The 20896-nt window shown below is 44.0% G+C and overlaps 2 protein-coding genes across 8 annotated transcripts in view; one reads left to right on the top strand and one right to left on the bottom strand.

The window, feature by feature from the left end:
• Positions 1–8188, bottom strand: part of trhr2 (thyrotropin releasing hormone receptor 2) — a 44548-nt gene extending 36360 nt beyond the window's left edge. For all 4 annotated transcript variants that reach the window (XM_088997548.1, XM_088997551.1, XM_088997550.1 and 1 more), the window contains exon 1: positions 8053–8188. The gene's annotated coding sequence lies outside the window, so the exon portion shown is untranslated. The remainder of the gene's footprint in view (positions 1–8052) is intronic.
• A 5181-nt stretch (positions 8189–13369) lies between these two features.
• Positions 13370–20896, top strand: part of zc3h18 (zinc finger CCCH-type containing 18) — a 53640-nt gene continuing 46113 nt past the window's right edge. For 2 of the 4 annotated variants that reach the window (XM_088997546.1, XM_088997544.1), the window contains exons 1-3: positions 13371–13551; positions 14341–15299; positions 15580–15664. In XM_088997546.1, the coding sequence (XP_088853672.1) occupies positions 14355–15299; positions 15580–15664 (1030 nt within the window). In that variant the 5' untranslated portion in view covers positions 13371–13551; positions 14341–14354. Of the gene's footprint in view, positions 13552–13632; positions 13905–14340; positions 15300–15579; positions 15665–20896 lie in introns of those variants that run through there. The other 2 variants (XM_088997547.1, XM_088997545.1) reach the window with 2 other exon arrangements.

The raw sequence follows: 20896 nt of genomic DNA, 5'->3' as shown, positions 1-20896 counted from the left end.
AATATCCAGACTCCTGCCCAACTGCTTTCCTGCTATAAGCCTGTCTGTCTAGCTGTTTTTTCTGCTTCTTAGCCTGTCTGTCTAGCTGTTTTTCCTGTTTATTTGGCTGTTCAACTGGCAAATCATTGACAGACATTAGGAGATTACGGTGCAACACACGGGTAGTTTTGTCTCCGTTTTCTGCCTGAACCTTGTACACTGGTCCATCTCCCACTCTATCAGTGACCCTGTGGACTTTTTCCTCCCAGTAAGCCCGGAGCTTGCCAGGTCCACCCCTCTCAGATAGGTTCCTGACAAGTACACGATCCCCTGGCTGGAGTGCAATGCCTTTAACACCACGGTCATAGTATTTCTTCCTTTTTTCAGCGCTCTTTTGACTGTTCTCGGAGGCAATTCTGTAAGCATCTTGCATTCGACAGGCCCACTTACGTGCATATTCCTGTCGGCTTTTTACTTCTTCGTCCGCTGTCAGACCAAAAACTAAGTCAATGGGCAACCGGGGAGACCTTCCATAGAGGAGGAAGAACGGTGAATAGCCAGTGGACTCATGTCTTGTACAGTTGTACGCATGAACTACATGAGGCAAATAGTCTTTCCACTCAGCTTTCCTTTCTTCTTGGAGAGTGTGTAGCATCTGTAACAATGTTCTATTCAGACGTTCTACAGGGTTGCTCTGCGGATGGTATGGGGTGGTTCGGGAATGCGCAATGCCAGACAACTGTTGAAGCCGCTGGAATAGACTGTTTTCAAACTCCCGACCTTGATCATGATGTAGTCTCTCTGGATAAGCGAACCGTGGAATAAAATCACTAAAGATTTTCTCAGCAGCAACCTTCCCTGACTTACTCTTAGTCGGGTAGGCTTGTGCAAAACGAGTAAAGTGGTCTACCAGGACTAGAATATACTCATAGCCTCCTTTACTTGGCTCCAGATGGAGATAATCAATCGAAATGAGCTCAAATGGGGCACTAGTAGTGATGTTGCCCATGGGTGCTTTTTCCGGAATGGTGGGGCCTTTCTGTTTAATGCAGGGACACTGGCGAATGACGTAGTTTTCTATTTCGTGCTGCATGAATGGCCAATAGAACCTCTGCCTTGCAAGGTTGATCACCTTGTCAGCTCCAACATGACCCATGTCATCATGCAGGTGTTTAAGCACCGTCGACTTCAGCTTACTAGGGAGAACGAGCTGTTTCCATTTCCCCGCCTGTCTGTATAAAATCCCCTTGTCCAGTTTCAGTCTATTCCATTCGTGTACTAGTCTCCTTGCTTCTGGTCCCATTTGTCTTTTATCTTTGTCATTGGGGTTCCATCCCCTCCTCTTCAGTGTCATTACCTCAGAGATTGACGCATCCTCTTCCTGAGCAGCTCTGATATCATCTGGAGTGATAACGGGGACTGTCACCGGAAGAAAATCCTCACCATCAGAGGTGAGTTGCAACGCCGCCATCCATGGCACATCCTCCTCAGCCACAGCCTTGTCCCCCTGCCATATGGTGGAAACCACGTCTGGGGGCAAAGTTTCAGTGTACTCCTCTGTGTGTCCCTCCAGCTTAACTGGATAACGCGACAGTGTGTCGGCATCAGCATTCGCCTTGCCTGGCCTGTACTTTATTGTGAAGTGGAAATCCGCCAATTCACCCACCCAGCGATGTCCGGCAGCATTGAGTTTGGCCGTGCTTAGAACGTACGCGAGAGGGTTATTGTCCGTGCACACAGTGAATGTGGGTGCATAGTAGAGATAATCTTGAAATTTGTCGCAGATTGCCCACTTCAACGCCAGAAACTCAAGCTTTCCAGAATGGAGATGATAATTTTTCTCTGAAGGTGAGAGTGTTCTGGATCCATAAGCAACAACGCGAAGTTTATCTCCCTGCTGCTGATAAAGCACAGCCCCCAGACCTTCATTGGATGCGTCCGTATTTAACACAAAGGGTAGATTAAAGTCTGGGTAGGCTAAAATAGGTGGACCAGTCAATACATCTACCAGGCGGGAGACCACAGCACTGTGTTCGGGGCCCCACTGAACAGGGTTACCAGAGGGAAGCTGACCTAACTCGGTGACTTTCCTTTGGCGTGCAGCGGTGTTGTGAACTGGCCTCTGGTCAGGCTGAGTGGCCCCCTCTACCAGTTTAAACAGCGGCCGTGCAATCCTGGCAAAGTCCTGTACGAAGGATCTATAGTAGCCCAAGAACCCCAATAGCGCTCTGACTTCCCCTACATTGCGTGGTTCTCTCTCTTTTAACTGCAAAACGGCTTCCAGGTCTTTAGGGTCTATGCGGACACCATCACTTGACACAAGACGACCCAAGTACCTCACTTGTCTGAACAGTTCACATTTATTCGGACGTGGCTTTATGCCATGCTCCGGCAGCCGGTTAAGCACTTTCCTCAGGTCCTCTACGTGTTCATGAAATGATTTTGAAAAGCAGAGCACGTCATCCAGATAAGGAGAGCAGCATTCGTCCCTCAGACCATCAAGAACGTCCTCCATACATCTTTGAAAGGCTGCTGGCGCATTAGTTAGGCCAAATGGGAGGCGGAGCCACTCGTACAGCCCCCAAGGGGTGCTGAAAGCCATTAGATGCCTGGAACTGTCATCAACAAAGCCCTGGTGGTAAGCGCTGCCTTGGTCAAGTATTGAGAACCAAGAGTAGCCCCCCAGGTTATCTAGCAGATCTTGAATGCGTGGGAGTGGATGACGATCAGGGACAGTTTTGCGATTTAGCTCCCTAAAGTCAACGCACAGGCGCAAGCTTTTATCTTTTTTTCTAACACAGACGACAGGAGATGAGTATGCTGAAGTGGATTTTCTTATCCAACCATGGTGAAGTAGGTTTTGCACATAGTCTTTCACCTCTTGATAAAGGGGTTTTGGAATGGCATTGTAACGCTTTTGCACCGGCGTGTTGTCAGTGAGTTGGATCTTGAGTTGCAGGTTTGGAATGCAACCTATATCAGCATCACCTCTTGCAAAGACATCTGACTCTTCATACAACATGTCTCTGGCAATCCCCTGTTCTTCCTCTTTAAGATGTGACAAGTCAACCGGAGGATGCCACTTGTCTGTGGTCAGAGCCGCGCAGCTTTGAACGGTGGGACTGTTTAGTGGCTTTGGATTGTCAGAGCACAACCCCAGTAACTTCCTCAATTGAGCCGAGAACAGTTCTCTGTGGAAGATAAATGTCATGTTTACTAACATTCTGAATGGGAATTTTTAACATTTTTGTCGGCCCACTGGGTACATGTACTAACGAGGAGACCGGCTCTAGCCCCTCAGGGCAGCTGTTCCCTATACTGGGCTCAAATAGCATTGTTCCCCCCTTGGCCCATGCTCTTACTCTGCACTTCACCTCCCATACCTTGCCCGCAGGAATAATGAGTCCCTTCTTCCCAACACACACAGGGTACTGGAGGAATGTCTGATCAGGGCCCGATTTCTGAAGTACAGAAATCAAGGTCTCTACTGTGCGTTCACTGACACTCATGGCTTCTTTCAGTATGGCTCCAATGTCCACCTGTTCATTATTCTCTTTGATCATTTCTGCAATCACATTGCTTCCTAAAAGAGGACAATTCACACAACTCGTACTGATTAGTATGGGCACTTGTATGTCAGCATGTCCATGGCTTCCACTCCGTATCTGCAACCCCACATTTACCCATCCATCAAAGGGAAACGCTGTGCCATTTGCTGCAGATACCCCAAACGGTTGGTCCGGAAATAGGGATGAAAGTGGCTGAATGGTTACGTTGGGCAGTGCTTCCTCTACCCACGCCCTACTCACCACGGTCACTTGAGACCCTGAGTCAAGCAGCATTTGGAGTGGCACCCCATTGAGTGCACGTGAGACCATACATCGCTTGCCAATTAGTTGTGCTACATGTTTTTTTGATGTTGACTGACACTGCGTCGTCAGACTTATGGATGTTACTGGTTCAACCAAGTTGCTTTGTAGTGGAGGCTTATCATTGGCATTGATCACTGGAAGCCTCACTCCAGTGACCTTTCCCCGTTTCCCAGTTCTTCGCAGACAGCCCACAGCTCTATGTCCTTCCTGACCACAAATGAAACAGTGAGGGCAGCTCTTAATGTTCTTCCGCACACAGGCCTGACACCTGCCCCTAGTCTCATTCGTTGGTGTCTGGGGTCGCGTAGAGGATCGAGTCAAGGACGGACCTGGATCTACCTGAGGCGCCGATTCTGTAGGTTTAACAACTTGGGCAAAGTGTTTGGTCAGTGCGGTCACTTGTGCAGTCAGCTCGAGAATGGCAGCATGGTTAGCCTGTAATTCAGAGTCAACTTTGGTCTGGTTAATCTGGTCAGTTTGATTAGTTTGAGCAGCATGGACATTCACAGATCGAATTTTAGTCACAGTACTGAGGCGTTTCACCCTGCGCATGCGTGAGCTGAGCCTACATCGCCTTCCTCTGTTCCATTCACAGGCGCGTAGCGCCCTCTCCTGACTTGGTAGTCTAATCGACTAACATACAATAACAGAGGTCGTTTCTAACCCCCTACATTTACATGTGTATTCAATCTTGTCCAGTGCACCGTGGACCGCTATAGTCTGTGATAGAGTGCTTATGCACATTAGTATACATATTACGTTATTTCATGCTTAGATTAGTAAACATATGTTATTTCATGTTTAACTTAGTACATGTTATGATTATTGCATGTTTAATTTAGTTTACATAGCAACGTCCGAACCAGACGAAGATAAATGAATTTCACCAAACAGTCTGGGTGCTCCGAATCTGTCGGCCTTTGAATGAGACAGACCTAACGAGCACGCAGGTAGTGCAAACACATCCAACATCTATTACACTTGTGCGAATATTAAACTTTCACATCAAGGCGGGAGCCTCAAACGAACATCATGTGGGGTGCGATTTGCCCACGGGCCGAGAGTTTGAGACAGCTACGGTAAATAGTTTTCTATCTCTCCAACTTGATTGGCGCACAGAAAGATATCAACTTGACACAATCATAATTTGTTAGGGAAATCTAGAGTGTACATGGTAAACCAGGACGTCTTGCCCAAATCTGTCCGTTTCTAACATAATAAAGCAATTTGAGAGACTCCAAAACACAATTGTCTACGAAATAAGCCTTAAAACTACACAAAATATACCTTATTTTATGTAAAATTATTGTGCTATTTTATTGTAATTAAAGAAATAAACTGTACTGCATAATAAAGGCGTTTTATTTACCTTTGTGATGGTAGTTGTCAATGGATGATGAACTTCCAGGTTGCCTCTTGATCATATCCGAGTGAAGTTGCCGTGCTTTCTCAGCGATAATATCCTCACTCACCCCTGCCTGCTGCTTTTCATTAATCCAAATCAACAGAAGTTTTACAACCTCTTCTATTGCCTGAGACGGTTGCTTAGACAACACAGAAACACCCTTAGCTACATGTAGCAATGGTGGACTTAGCATACTGGTAGTGGGACGCCAAGTCACACAAATGCACACCTCGTTCGTGTTTCTCAATGATCTTCTTCCGCTCGATTGTAATTTTGTTTTGTGTCCTCTTCTGCTGAACACTAGCCTGTGGTGGGGTCTTTTTTGGTCCCATAATAGCAAAAGTATCCTTGATAACAAACCACGCATGTACTGTAGGAAAAGGGTGATGAAAACTAGTCCGCCAGCCACCGTGGCGCTGTTCAACCGTGTGGTTGTCACGATTTGCAAGGTGGTGATGGCGGGTGCGGATCCCAAAAAGCAGGCAGGAGTGAGCAGGAGGTTGTTTGACAAATTGTATTAAAATAAAGGTCAGCAGGAACAAAATGTGAAACATCAAAATCATGTGAACGAAAAAATACAAAGTGTCAAAAGAAGCCTAAAAGTCCGCCAAGGTTAAACAAACACATGCACATCATACAATGCAGCAAACAATGAACCGAAAACGGATGGTCGTGTCGGGTGTCCTTTTAAGTGACAGTGATTATAACGACCAGCACCTGCGAGGCTGCCGGCAGGGCTGACGTCGCTACCCGTTGGTCGCCAATCTGATCGGGACGACCAGCACCTGTGCAGGTGCAGGCGGGGCCGACAGCGTCCCCCGTTGGTCGCCAACCAGATCATGACAGTACCCCTCCTTCAAGGGGCTGTTTCCAGAAGTCCCAACAGTCTCCCAAAAGGTCAAAAGGCCCAAAAGGTGGAAAGGGCAACCGCTGCCTCTCCAGCATACGACGGGCGGCGGCCTGATGGGAACGGGACACGGCCTGGGGTGGACGAAGACGCAGCACGGATTGTCGTGGCCGTGAGTGCGATCCCTCTCGCACGTTCACGCAACGGCACATGGCTCAACGTGGACGTCGAACTGCCAGGCGCCGAATGGCACCCCGTACGGCCGTATGGGACCAGGTCTCGGCCGGACGCCGACGTGGGCGTGAACTGCCCGGCACCAGGGGAACGAGACCAGTCCAGAGCCGCTCCGGGATCCAGCGGTGAGTGGGGTCTCGGACTGACGTTGACGCGGACGTTGCACGGCTCGTTGTGCATGAGACTCAATTCGACATGCACGACGACAGCGTGGCTGGACGTGGGCGTGCACTGCCAGTCACCCAGTGTCACCCTGGACGGCCACCTGGAAGGAGGTCTCGGCCGGACGTTTACGTGGACGTTACGGCTCGTCGAGTGACGCAATTCAAACTCGACGAGGCTCGGGCTAACATGGACGTAGCATTGCCAGGCACAGGGTGGAAATGAGACGGGTCCGATGTACCTGCGGGATCCGATGGTTGGTCAGTTCATTCTGTCACGGTTTGCGAGGTGGTGATGGCGGGTGCGGATCCCAAGAAGCAGGCAGGAGTGAGTAGAAGGTTGTTTGACAAATTGTATTAAAATAAAGGTCAACAGGAACAAAATGTAAAACATCAAAATCATCTGAATGGAAAAAAATACAAAGTAGCAAAAGAAGACCAAAAGTAAAATTCTGCCAAGGTTAAACAAACACGTACACAATGCATGCAACAAACAAGCAGCAAACAATGAACCGACACCGGATGGTTGTGCCGGGTGTCCTTTTAAGTGACATTGATTATAACGACCAGCACCTGCGAGGCTGCAGGCAGGGCTGACGTCGCTACCCGTTGGTCGCCAATCTGATCGGGACGACCAGCACCTGTGCATGACAGTCATGATCTGGTTGGCGACCAACAGGGGGCGCTGTCGGCCCCGCCTGCACAGGTGCTGGTCGTCCCGATCAGATTAACACGATAACGATATAACGAGAATGTATATAGATCACACGTTGTTCATTCTGTTTTGTTATCTACAATGTTTTGCATATTCAGAACAATCTGGATGAGTGTTAATCACAAGACGAAATCCATGCAACTTCACCCATCCCTTCTGCCATACTGTGTTGCAGAAATAAAAGAAATAAAAAGACACATCCACGTGTGTGGTCTTATACGGCAGCATCAGGGAGCTGAAGACAGTCACTGTTGTGACACCCGTCACACACACACACACACACACACACACACACACACACACACACACACACACACACACACACACACACACATACATACATACATACATACATACATACATACATACATACATACATACATACATACATACATACATACATATATATATATATATATATATATATATATATATCCTGTAAACATTTGGTGAATGTGCATATTAACTGGTTGGGTTCAGTAGCTCTAAAAAGGTTCACAACCACTATTGTAAACACTTGACCTGGGTTCCAAAATCCTACACGTGCATGAAACATGCAAAGCAGAAGGGGCGCAAGATTGGTAGTGGAAAAAAGAGCAGTGTATCAGGACTGTCAAGCCTTCCAAATTTAACCACTATGTGACAAAGCAGATGTGATGCAGATAGGTTAAACGATTGAAAGGTATAATAATCTTAATTGTGTTTCTTAATTGCTTCAGTTGATTGCCTCGTTTTGTGTGTCAAAACCTTGTTGAATGCACCAATGTTAAATATTACTCATATGTTGATACTCAACTTAATTGCTTTAAAAATCCAATTGTAGAAAAAAACTTACTTACCTAATGTCTCTCTGCAACGTGTTATTTTCATCCTGAATGCATGTAAGGAGTTCATCTTTAGTTACATATTCAATACTTTTACTTATTCCCCGCGTGTCTGGTGGCACCGATTCCAATAAGAAACTGTCAATGGTCGACCTGCTGGAAGGTTTCTTCCCCAAGGTAAATCCCCAGTCACCACTCCGTACAATTTGGGAAGCGATGTGTGTGACTTCAAAATAAAAGTATGATACCTTCACAATAAATGACACCATTAGTTTGCGTCTGGCACGATTCAGGCAGCACTATTCTCACCGTACGGCCAGAGTGACGTTATCATTAATACAAATTCAATACATATTTATTTATATCGTGCTTTAACAACATCTGAAGCTGTAGCAAAGCGCTTAACAACCCGTCTCAAAACTCACTTGCTCTCCTTGGCATTCGACTCAGCATGATTCTGACTTGATCTTGGTTTCACACCCAGGTGCTTTCTACTGTGTTTGTGACTGCTTGATGAATAAATAACCTGTCCACATTTACAGAAAACGTTTTTTGTCAAGTGCAAATAAGAATTATTGAATTCAGTGATTGCCGTTTGGAAGTTCTCCCCTCCCGGTAGTCGAGTGGTTAGCGCACTGGCTTCACAGTGCAGAGGTCGCCGGTTCGGGTCCTGGTCCGGCTTCCCTGTATGGAGTTTGCATGTTCTCCCCGGGCCCGCGTGTGTTTTCTCCAGGTCCTCCGGTTTCCTCCCACACTCCAAAAACATGCATGGCAGGCAGATTGACCACTCCAAATGGTCCCGAGGTGTGAGTGTGAGAGTGACTGTTGTACGTCTTTGTGTGCCCTGCGATTGGCTGGCAACCAATTCAGGTTGTCCCGCGCCTCATGCCCGAAGACAGCTGAGATAGGCTCCAGCACCCCCTGCAACCCTAATGAGGAATAAGCGGTACGGAAAATGGATGGATGGATATTCTCCCCTGGCCTGAGTGGGTTTTCTCAGGGTACTCCGGTCTCCAAAAACAAGCATGGCAGGCTGATTGAACACTCGATATTGTCCCTCGGTCTGAGTGTCTGTGTCTGTGACTCTGTGTCTTTATGTTGTCATATTATTTGTTATATATATTTTTGTTTTCCCCAAGATGGCGGCGCGTGAACACGCAGCGGCTCCCCTCTCCGGCAAATTGGCATTTTCATGTTTATTATTATTTATTAAAGTCATAAGTGCCTTGCATGCTGGGTCGGAGAGGACAGTAATTTCATCTGTGCTGTATGTCATGCATGTTAGCATATTTGACAATCAAGCTGACTTTGACTTGACTTTGAGTGTGTGCACGGACGGTTGTTTGTCTCTGTGTGCCCAACGAGTGGCTGGCAACCGGTTCAGGGTGTCCCCTCTCCAAACACTGGGATAGGTTGCAGCAACCCTAGTGAGGATAAGGCAGGTCGTAAAATGAATGAATATTCAGATTGACGCGGGATGGATATGAATTAGATTTTATATATTACAGTACTATGACTCTTAGCCACACTGTTTATCAATCGGGTGCCTTCATAGTATTTTTACTGGTGTGATTTTTTTTGCTTTTAAAATCACCAAAACCAAAACTTTGAACATTACAAATGTATTTTACCACCCATCCCTCCATTTTCCAGTCGGCGACACTCAGAAAGGGCGGCCCGGTAGTTGAGTGGTTAGCACGCCAGCTTCACAGTGCAGAGGTCGCAAGTTGGAGTCCCACTCCAGCCTGTGTGGGGTTTGCATGTTCTCCCTGGGCCTGTGTGGGTTTCCTCTGGGTCCTCTGGTTTCCTCACACATTGCAAAAACATGCATATGTACATGCTTATTGAACACTAAATTGTCCCTAGGTCTAAGTGTGGATGGTTGTTCTTTTCAGTGTGTCCTACGATTGGCTGGCTACCGGTTCAGGGTGTCCCTCGCCTATTGTTCGAAGATGGCTGGGATTGGATAGCAATAATATGAGAAATAATATGAGAGGTAGAATGGGCAAAATACCATTGATTTAGCGTAAATCGTTAAAAAATATATCTAATTTAAGAACTTCTCCAAGACCGCAACCCCAACCGTTAGGTCAAAAATCTTATTGAAAATATTGATTGCAACTACTATGGATTAGCTGCCTGCTGAGTAAATGTTTATCACATTCCAAAATGTTAATGGAACACTCAATATTGTCCGATGGGGTGGCTGCGAGTGCAAATTGTTGTTCCATTGTGTACCCTGCAATTGGTTTGCAAGCAGTTCCACGTGTACCCTGTCTACAGCCCCGAAGTCACCTATTCATGCATGGTAACAGTCAAGAGACTGGTGACCTCAGGCGGACAACAATGATACCTGCACCTTACAAACCTTCACCCCATTTTTTTTTTATTCCATGTCAATTTGGGTCCTCCATACATTCAACTCCTGTACTCTACCCTGAAACATGTTTCAGTACAAAAGTAAAAGTGAATATTACAACAAATTATGTACAGTAAAGCACAATTTTGATTCAATTTTGATAATTGCTCACAAAACAGGGTCCCTCTTTTTTAAATGTATAGGTTTCATTAAAAAGGAGGACAGGTGCACACAGTTCTGCTGCTAGCCACATTCTGGCAGGATAATCAAGTGAAATGACCCCCTTTTGTAGGGCAATTGGCAGGAGACACCTTGAACCGGTTGTCAGCCAATTGTAGGGCACACAGAAAAGAAATATTTGATCTGCCAAAATCACTGACAACATTCATTCATTCATTTTCCGGACCGCTTTATCATGTCGTGGTGGGTGCTGGAGCCTATCCCAGATGTCTTTGGGCAATTGGCAGGGGACACCTTGAACCGGTTGTCAGCCAATTGTAGGGCACACAGAAAAGAACAACCATTCACATTCACGCCTCTGGGCAATTAGGAGTGTTCAATTCTTCAAAAATCGCTTTGGAGCTCGAAACTTGCTGGCATCGTAAAATCAGAGTGACATAGTGCAGTCATCATTCATGAAGGTTGGGGTCCCCTCATCCACCTGCCATTGGTGCTAATGCATATAACACATGACAATGACATTACTCTTAGAGAATCAAACTTTAGAGTCATTATTTTTTCAAAAACACTTGTGAAAAAGGAAATAAAACAGGCTGATAAAAATCTGAACTCTTGACCAATACTTTTGAAGAGTGTTTTGCAAGTTTTCGTTTAAAAAAAGCGACTTTGGAAATGTACTTGACGCCCTTTTCAGTGTGGATGGATTGTTCTTGCAATGCAACAGTGACGCGCTTATGATTGATCTTCTTTAATAAAAAAATAGACTAATACATAGGTCAAGTCAACAATATTTCCATTCGAGCAAGAATGTTCTTTACTTTTTTGGTCTAAGTTGTTCAGACTTCCATTCGAGCTAGAATGTTCTTTACTTTTTTGGTCTAAGTTGTTCAGACTATGTATTAAGGACACAGGTTATTGCTCAAACATTAATGTTACTTTCATAGTCGAATGAGTAATTACATTTTGATTGTAACTAAATGAGCAATGTATAAAGTAAATAACTGATATACTGAATATATACATACTACCTATATACTGCACAAGATAATAATCTTATTAAAAAGTTTAATATCTTATGGTCCGTTGCAAACATTACATGGTGAATCTAAGACTTTTAATTTATTTACCACTCATCCCAGAGCATGGATGAGAGAGTTTTCCAAAGTTAGCTAATCCTATTTTAAGATTAATTATTGTCCAACTGCTCAACCTATTTTCGATCTCGCAGAATACAAGGATGAATGATGTACTTTCCATTTAAGTTTTTGAGCAACAAAAGTTCTCACTGGCGAACGGATCTTCGGGGGGCCTTCATCCTGTTGTTTAAAAACGTGCAGTCCTGGGAATTGTGCCAAATGCTTCATTTCAGTCCTTACTGTCTTGACACCCACTGTGAAAATCTTCCTTAAATCTTGGAATATTTTTTCTAATTATGTGAGACACAACACTCTTCCATTCACCTCTTCTGTCAGCCAACACTAACAATTGAAGAGAGAGATGGCTGACACTGCCACCTTGAATGATAAAACAAGGGGCCTGCCTTAAACATGATGTTAGGGCCCAACTTGCTCTTGGCTAACAATGGTGTATGTATTGGATACAATTGGAAAGAATGACATGACAGGCATCTCAGTTGAAGTCCTGTTTATAGTTATGTGTTATTAATTGTATATGTCAATCATTGTCATAAAATGGTGAGTATAGTTTTGCTTTTTTTAATGTTGCTGTGCCGATGACCATTTTGTGTTTGGGAGTCTTTAACTGACCATCTTTATCTTTAAGTTCGTAGAGTTGCTTGTTCTGTAGCCACAAGAGGACCTAAGCCAGTGTCTTCTTGTGCCGGTCCCAAGCCCGGATAAATACAGAAGGTTGTGTCAGAAAGGGCAAAGCTTGGCCAAAACAAATATGCGAATCAAACCTCTGAAGATGGAGGACAGTGATTCGCTGTGGCGACCCCTTGAAGGGAAATGCCAAAAGGAAAAGAATTATGGAAAAAATATATTTTCACATCCATCATGCAGCTTTTTGGGGGTCTTTGGTTCCTCTTGTTCTAGAAGCGTGCCTGATTGTAGCGCTTGTTTTCAATGACTCCTGTTCTCAACATGCGGTTTTCTTTTTTTAGTTGTTCAATTTCCAGTTTTGTCTGTTTCAGAACGTCTTTGTGGCAATTAACATCCACACCAAGCTGTTCGACTGTTGAAGTTAACCTTTCAATGCGCCGAGATGTTGAACTTGTTTCCATCATGAGTTCAATAGTTGAAATCTTATGGGACGTCTCGTGTTTATTCGAGAGCTCTTGGCTTGTTGACAAGTCAGCCGTAAAAACGGAAGTTTCACTGTGGTCTTTGGAGTCCCCTTTCTTCCGTTTGTTGACAGACTTCTGGGTTGAGAGGTTGGTTTGGACTTTAGAGTTCTCCATTGTGCCCTTGGTTTATTCCACTTGTGAATTGGTGTTTGTTGAGTATTCGGCCGTCACTCACTTTGAAGACAACGTTTCCTGGCGTCCCCTTCTTTCGCAAAGTATGCTGAAGCAGCTTCTGTTCGAACGTCTAACGGTGACCACTCGCCTTTTTACTTCTTTATTTTTTTGCTGGCTGATTTTTATTCAAGGTAGCAAATATTACAGGACTGCGGCCATTTCTTTTCTCCTAAAAAGGCAATGAAATTCTGACAATTTCGGGTTGCTCCAAACCTCTCGTTGTTAAGTACTCTATTTTTTTTCCACACACCACAATCGGGTATTCAACATATCCCTCCCCGCGCCCTGGCGCAGTGTTTCTGCGTTTCCTCGTCGTGTCTTTATGACGTCGGCTAACGGCAACCCTCGCCGTGTCAAGTGGGGTGTTTTATTTTCTCCATCCTATCGTTTCAACTGTATCGTATATGAGTAGTTATAGACTTTAAACGCCCTTACCAGTGTGGATGGATTGTCCTTAATGCAACAGTGACGCGCTTAAGGAATTCCGATCGGCAAGGTGAATTACATCGAGGGTTTGTTAAGAGTTAGCATAGTGGTTTAAGGCTGGAAGCTCACCACCGGGGCAGGCGCTCAATTGTTGATGAATTATTTGTAAATGTGTACCGATGTCACCGATAGGATTTTGGGTGTAACTCCGCAAAACAATGGCAACTATTTTTTCCCCATAACTTTCCGAATATAGTTGGTTGTTGTTCTTCGGTGATTAGCCTATTAAATATGCTCCCTCGCGGTATGGGCCTTGTTCCCGACTAGCACGTCCCGGCTATTAGCACGCTTACCAGTCAATGACCCTCTTGTGAAATGTCGTGTTTCAATACTCTGGACCGTTACCTATTACTATACTTACTGGTATGTGACACTACTGAGTACGTTTTTTTTTTTATTTTTTTGTACCTTAAACCCATGCAACCAACTAGCAAATTGGCTAGTTCGCTAATGCTAAGGGGTGGTTTTACTCAATACCTCAAACGCGTATTTCGATTACAGTGCCCAATGTGCTTATTTATATTTTAACTACAATGAGCTCCCTTATTAATTTCACACACATTTTTGCAAGAGTTTCCCACATATCATTTCTATAATCTTCAGTAGTTTGAAGTGTCATTTCATGTGAACATTACTATTTCCAAGAGGCTTGAACAGCGGGATATTACCGAGGGAATTAGCCTGATTATTCACAATTAAATTGTGCTAAAATATATTTCAGTGTACAATGCTGCATACATTTACTTTATGCCGTTGCTTTGTGATGTTGTACTAACTTGTGCTCTTTTTTTGCCTACAGTAAAATATTCTCAAATGGATACACCCGAAAACCAGAGTCTGTCTTTGCAGTCTCCTGTAGATGAAAAGGACCTTTCTGACAGTGACCTTCTGGATTCACCCGATGAGGACCAGGATAGGGTCATCTCAGACAGTGAGCTACTCTATGAAGAGAATGGGCAACTGGCTGAGGACGATGAAGATGAGGATACAGTCGAAATCGAAGGAGGAGGTCTGGCATCAGAGGCCTTGACAGAAGAGGATGAGGTTGTACCTGACTTTGTTTCTGAGCCAGAGGATGAGGAACCTGTTGGAGAAACTGGTGGGGCAGGGCAAGACAATGAGGCATTTTTTCTCATGGAAGGGGATGATGATGATTATAAAGATGAAGATGATGGACAACAAGAGGGTGAATTGGATGGAGAGGATGAAGTTGAAGATACAGATGATCAAGTACTCGACCCTCCCCAGTCGCCAGAACCAGAGCAGGGCAAGAACTTTGTCACTAAAGAAAACAAAGATTTTTCAGAAGCATTTGGAGACTATCGAAGGGATGCAGTTGATGTGGTGGATGAGGAACACGATGAGGAACAGGACGGGGTGAAAAGAATTGCAGAAGAGCAGAATGATATTTTACGTGCCAGAGAGGGGAGAGCTGCTCTGTCGAGAAAGATTAAGGAAGACTCACCGTCTGTTTCCAGGGAGCTGGATGAACATGAACTGGATTATGATGAGGAGGTCCCAGAGGAACCCAACATCCCCACACATGACGATGAGGAAGAAGAGGATGCAAGACTAGCCTTGGAAGAAGAGGTGAGCGAAGACCCGACTCTAAAGAAGCAAGAGAAAAAAAGAATACTACCCCCGTCCCCTAAAGATGGAGAATTCAGGAAGACAGATGACTCAAAAATCCACAGAGATTCTTTCAAAGACAAGAAGAAAGAAGATGATGATGGAGAGATTGATGAAGGAGAGATTGATGTAAGTAGGCATGGGTATGACTGATAACAGGTTGGGGCTTGACTGCATGTTGGCAGTAAAAGACAGCATATATTACATTTTCTGCAGCTAGTAATGGGTGTGTGTTGTATTATTTGGACATTTTAATGGACAGTTTTTGTGGAAGGGGACATGTCATACGTTGAATGAGTAGATAGGTCAAATTTATACTTCATATTAAAATGTTATTTCAATATTGAAACATTTGGCAATCAGAATGATGTGTCTGATATAAAAGTGTATTTTTCTGTTCTATTCATAGGATGATGATTTGGAGGAGGGTGAAGTCAAAGATCCCTCAGATCGAAAGATCAGACCACGCCCTATCTGTCGGTTCTTCATCAAAGGTAAGTAATGATAGAACATGTGACTGCATTTTATATTCTTTTGCATGAGAATAATCTGTAAAAGGCTCTATGTAACAAAAAGTATGATGATCACAGAGGTGTCTAAACCTTTCTTCAATGCCTCTTGTGGTACTAGTCATACTCACGGTATCAAAGACGTCTTTCTCATCGAGACACACCTCTGCGACATTTAATGACAAATTGTCCATCAGTGAAAGGTTTAGGGCTATTTGCTATCAATTGAGCTTACTGAAAGCTTTCATGGACAGCGGAATGATTCATCTGAGCTTGGCGTACACTTGTATTTATCTAAGATTTATGTCATAATTCTGTTTTATTTAACAGCGATGTATACATTATTTTTTTAGGGAGGGGTTTCAGGTGGGGCACAAACTGCAGTAAGGGTGGAAATAGTATGATACTTCGATGCATGTACAAGGCTAGATCACACGGCCAGATTGGGACGGACGGGGAGGGCTGCATCTCCGGAATTTCAAAGGCCTGTGCAAAATGTGGAAACCCGCCATACCCACGTCTGGCTCCATGGCCGATTGTTTGGGGTCAATTGCTGTAAATTGCTTTCTTCTTTCGTTATGGCCCAGCTCAATTAGTTTAGAGCCTGATTATATGAGCCCCCCCCTCTCCCCATAGTATAAAATGGACCATTTGCAAGGGCGGGTTTTTCCTCGCACAAGGCCAATGACATTCTGACCATCCGACGCGACAAGCAAGAACTCTTTGAATTCAACAAGCTCATTTTCTTTTATAGTAAACATACTTTGAGTTATTAGAATATAACTTCTATTATGTTTAAGCATTCATTTTTTGAAAATTGCATTGAAGAATGATGGACTCATATCTTGCTTGGGGTGCTTTGAGACAGTCGTCGATTATTTTGAAGCAGCCTTCACGTTTACTGTGGTGTATGTCCATCTGTGCGGCACGAGCAAACTGCGGTGTCCTCAGTTTAAAAAAAATCTTCAACAAAATGTTTATTTTTTAACTTTATTACTGGTGTTTTTAGGTACTGTCATTTTGAATGTATTTTCCCTTTTCCTCTGCTGCTTTGTAAATGACCGTCACTTTACGTCTTTTGAATCCTTAGAGGCCAATAGTTGGTAGTTGGCTGTGCCACAAGGTAGGCAGGAATGCTGTTTTAACACAGTGCGTTTGGCTTAAATATACCTGAGCCCAGTAAATCGACTTAGCCACTGCTTGTCCAAGCAACTTGCAATATGAAACATAATGAGTATAATGTTCGATCACGTACACTATGGCTTTCTGTAGTTCTCTTCCTAATTGGAAATGAAGATTTATGTAGCCTCACCCAGGCGTAGTCACTTTTTAAAAACATAGATGATTGTCCCTGCCATATCTACTACAACAAAAATCATAATTATTATTATGTATTATTATGGTTTCCTTTTTGTCAATTAAATAAAACGACATGCTTTAATGTAAAAAAACAGCAATATTCACCTGTTTGCCCCATCAACCAGGGAAAATCAGGACTAATGAATGGCATTTCTAGTACACGTGAGGTCTTTGCCACTCCTGTAGTAATATCAAGGTGTTTAAATGAAAAAAAAAGAGAAGTATTTTCCCCTCCATTTCTCAAGACATGCAAAGTTGGATGTAAAAGTGTTCAAAGTTAAATCATCGCTTGTGAAGTATACTGGTACCTCGGTTCTCGAACACCTCACTCTTCGAACAAATCGGTGTTCGAACAAAATATTCGAGATATTCTTTGCCTCGGCGTTCGAACATCAATCGGTGTTCAAACGCCAAAATGAGTGCGTACGCGAGGGTGGGCAACTGAGCGGCGCACGGGTGTATCGTTCTCTCCGTGACTAACTGTTGTCGCTAGCGGACGTGCTGCGTTTTGCTCTAGCGTTTAATATAGGTGTACGAAGAGTTTTAGCCCCTAATCATGCCTTCAAAGAAAGTAAGTGCTGCTTAAAGTGACAAAAGAAAAGTAGTGCGTACAACTATTTCATTTAAGAAAGAAATAATCGCAAAATATGAAGGAGGTGTGCGAGTGTCTGATCTGGCGAGGGAATACAGCATGGTGAAATCTACGATCAGTACGATATTAAAGAATAAGGAGGCTGTGAAATCTAGTGATGTGACCGTGGGAGTGGGAGCAAGTGTCATTGGATAGATATTTGAAGAGAAAAGAACATCCTGTAGCCGAGTCATCCGTAGCTGTCACGTTCCGAGCGAGAGTGACGGCAGCTGACTCGTCGGAACGTAGTGGAATGTTTGGGATCCCAAAACAGACACGTACTAACCAAGCAGGATGTTTATTCACATATAAAAGACAACACAGCGAGTAAGAAGGCAGGGGGTGATCCGACCCGCTTACTACGCCAAAAAGCAAATGGCACACGAGGGTGCAAAATTACGCAATCCCGGAAGATGACATAAATTTACGGGACGCAGGGAAAATACCTCGGACCGGATACACTCGCGCATCGAAGGAAGAGTCAAGGTACGGTGGCGAGTTGAGGCAATCATCCGGCATTGGCGAGGTGATCGTGAACCGTATAAATGCCCCGTGTCCGTGATTAGAGAATGACAGCGGGTGGAGAACGGCCGGGAGAGGCAGCCCCCCGTCAACTCGCAAGTGACAGGAGCAAAGAGGTGGTTTCGGTGTTCGAAAAAATCGCTTTTCGAACAGGGTCCTGGAACGAATTATGGTCGAGAACCGAGGTACCACTGTATCTGTACTAACTTGATAAATAAAAAAAACATGTGTTGAATAAACTGTCTATTTCCATGGCACACGTGTGGCTGCCGCTGTTCGCCCGCAGAAAAAAATACCCTGTAACTGTAAGGTTAGACCTTTTCAAAATAGACCTTTTCTTCAAACGTGTGGAAACTGATATTATTCCCATTCTCCAAGGTCTAAATTAGCTAAATATACCAGTTATTGTGATCTTGGACCTTGGCTATGCCTGCCTCAAGAGCCATGTAATTTTATTGTTGACGTTTTTCAAAAACGCTGCAAAATTTGGGATATTATGTCCTTATTTTCATTGTAGCTTTCCAGAGGTTGATGCTATAGCATTGAAAGTGGTAGCAAATGAAGGGTGCAGCAAAGCTTATTGAAGAAAAACTAGGCAAAAAGGTATTCTACTTCACTTGTCGCCATCATATCAGAGGTAATAATTGGAATTGTATGGGAGGCTGTGTTTAGCAAGGTCAAGAGTCCTGACAACCCAATGTTCAGCAATTTGAAAGAGAAGTTTGACAAGTTGGTTAAGGACTGCCCAAGAGCTCTGGGCCTAGTTGAACAAGACCTGAAACAGAAGAAGACAAGCACAATTGCAGTCTTAAGCAATTTCCTTGAGGAAGCAAGTCCGAGGGCAGATTACAGAGAGGTGGCAGAGCTGTGCCTGATCCTGCTTGGTGAGGAACCTCCTCGAGGTATCCACTGGGCCAAGCCAGGTGCCATTCACCAAGCCCGCTGGATGGCCAGGAACATTTACTGTATGAAGATGCTCATGTTTTCCAAGGAACTAAAATACAACATGGACACTGTCTTCAAGCTGGAAAGGATGAACAGGTTTTGGCCTTATTCTACACATGTGACCACCACATCTGAACTGGCAACCTCTTTTCTCAAGAAAATGAACAACCGCCGCTGGTATCTGACCCAGCAACTAGTGCCATTCACCTTGTTCAGTTCACATGCCAGAATGACCGAGTCTGTAAAAAGAGAAGCTCGCAGTCAAGCTGTCAGAAACAGAGAAACCTGAGAGTTACAGGAAAGGCAAGCCAGTGTTTCCTGTCATCAAGGCAGCTACAAGTCTCACAGACCTGGTAGGGCCAGAGTCTCACTTTCTGTTTGATGCTCTTCGAGTGAAATGTGACTGGCTCACTACTCCTGCTGACACCTGGGAAGACAATGACAGCTACAGGAATGCACAGAAGTTTGTGAGGTCAGTGAAAGTGACCAAAGATGTGGCTGAGAGAGGTGTGAAACTAATGAGTGACTTTGCAACTCAGATCACAACTGACCCAGAGCAAAGAAGCTGCTTACTACAAGTTGTGGAGTACCACAGGAAAAAAATTGACAGTTTCAAAAAAGCCACATTGAACAAGTGATAATACATGTATTAGTAACATCCTATCTGACAGTTTCTTATGTGTCAGTGCAGTGCTATCATACTACCAAACTGATTTTTTGTAGTGGGCAGCTGTTTATGCATTAAAATTAGCTAAAATTTACACAGGTGTTCATGTGTTTCATTGTGCTTACCACCACATTCAAGAAAATTTTATTAGCCTTCATTTGGTACCACTTTCAATGCTATAGCATTAACCTCTGGAAAGCTACAATGAAAATAAGGACATAATATCCCAAATTTTTGTTGTTGATGTTTTTGAAAAACATCAACAATAAAATTACATGGCTCTAGAGGCAGGCATAGCCAAGGTCCAAGATCACAATAACTGGTATACAGCGGAACCTCGGTTCTCAACCATAATCCATTCCAGAACCCTGTTCGAAAAGTGATTTGTTCAAACACCGAAATCATTTTTCCCATTACAAATGATGTAAATTGTTTTAATCCGTTCCAACACCCTGAATGTTTACCTTTTTAGTATTTCATACATTATTTTATGCATGAAATTGCACATTAAAATGCTGACCAACACATACAAAGCAATGTATATCTCAGAAAATGTTAAGCAAAATGGCAAAGACACAAATAACATAAACATGAATGTAACCCAGGCAAATTGTACGTTCGCGTGATCGTAATCTTCCGTATGAAAGATTACGCTAACATGAACGTATAAAAATAAAGGATAAAGAAAAGAATTATGAATAGGATTTCACAGCCTCCTTATTCTTTAGTATCATACTGATCGTAGATTTCGCCATGCTGTATTCCCTAACCAGATCAGACACTCGCACACCTTCATATTTTGCTATTTTTTCTTTCTTAAATACAATAGTTGCACGCACTACTTTTCTTTTATCACTTGTAGCAGCTTTGCTGCTTGCACTGACTTTCTTTGGAGGCATGATTAGGGGCTAAAACACTTCGTACACCTATATTAAACGCGAGAGCAAAACACGAGAGCAAAACGCAGCGCGTCCGCATGCGACAACAGTTTGTCATGAGCGAGTTGACAGCTGGGCGGGGCCTCCGCTCCCGACGTCCGCCAGCTGCTGTCAATTCCCTCATCACAGACATTTGGACATTTAAACCAGACGCT

Source organism: Hippocampus bargibanti, linkage group LG05 (genome assembly GCF_051943395.1).
Source record: "Hippocampus bargibanti isolate YZ-2025 linkage group LG05, ASM5194339v1, whole genome shotgun sequence".
Lineage (NCBI taxonomy): Eukaryota > Metazoa > Chordata > Actinopteri > Syngnathiformes > Syngnathidae > Hippocampus > Hippocampus bargibanti.
This window is presented reverse-complemented; position numbering and strand designations above follow the sequence as displayed.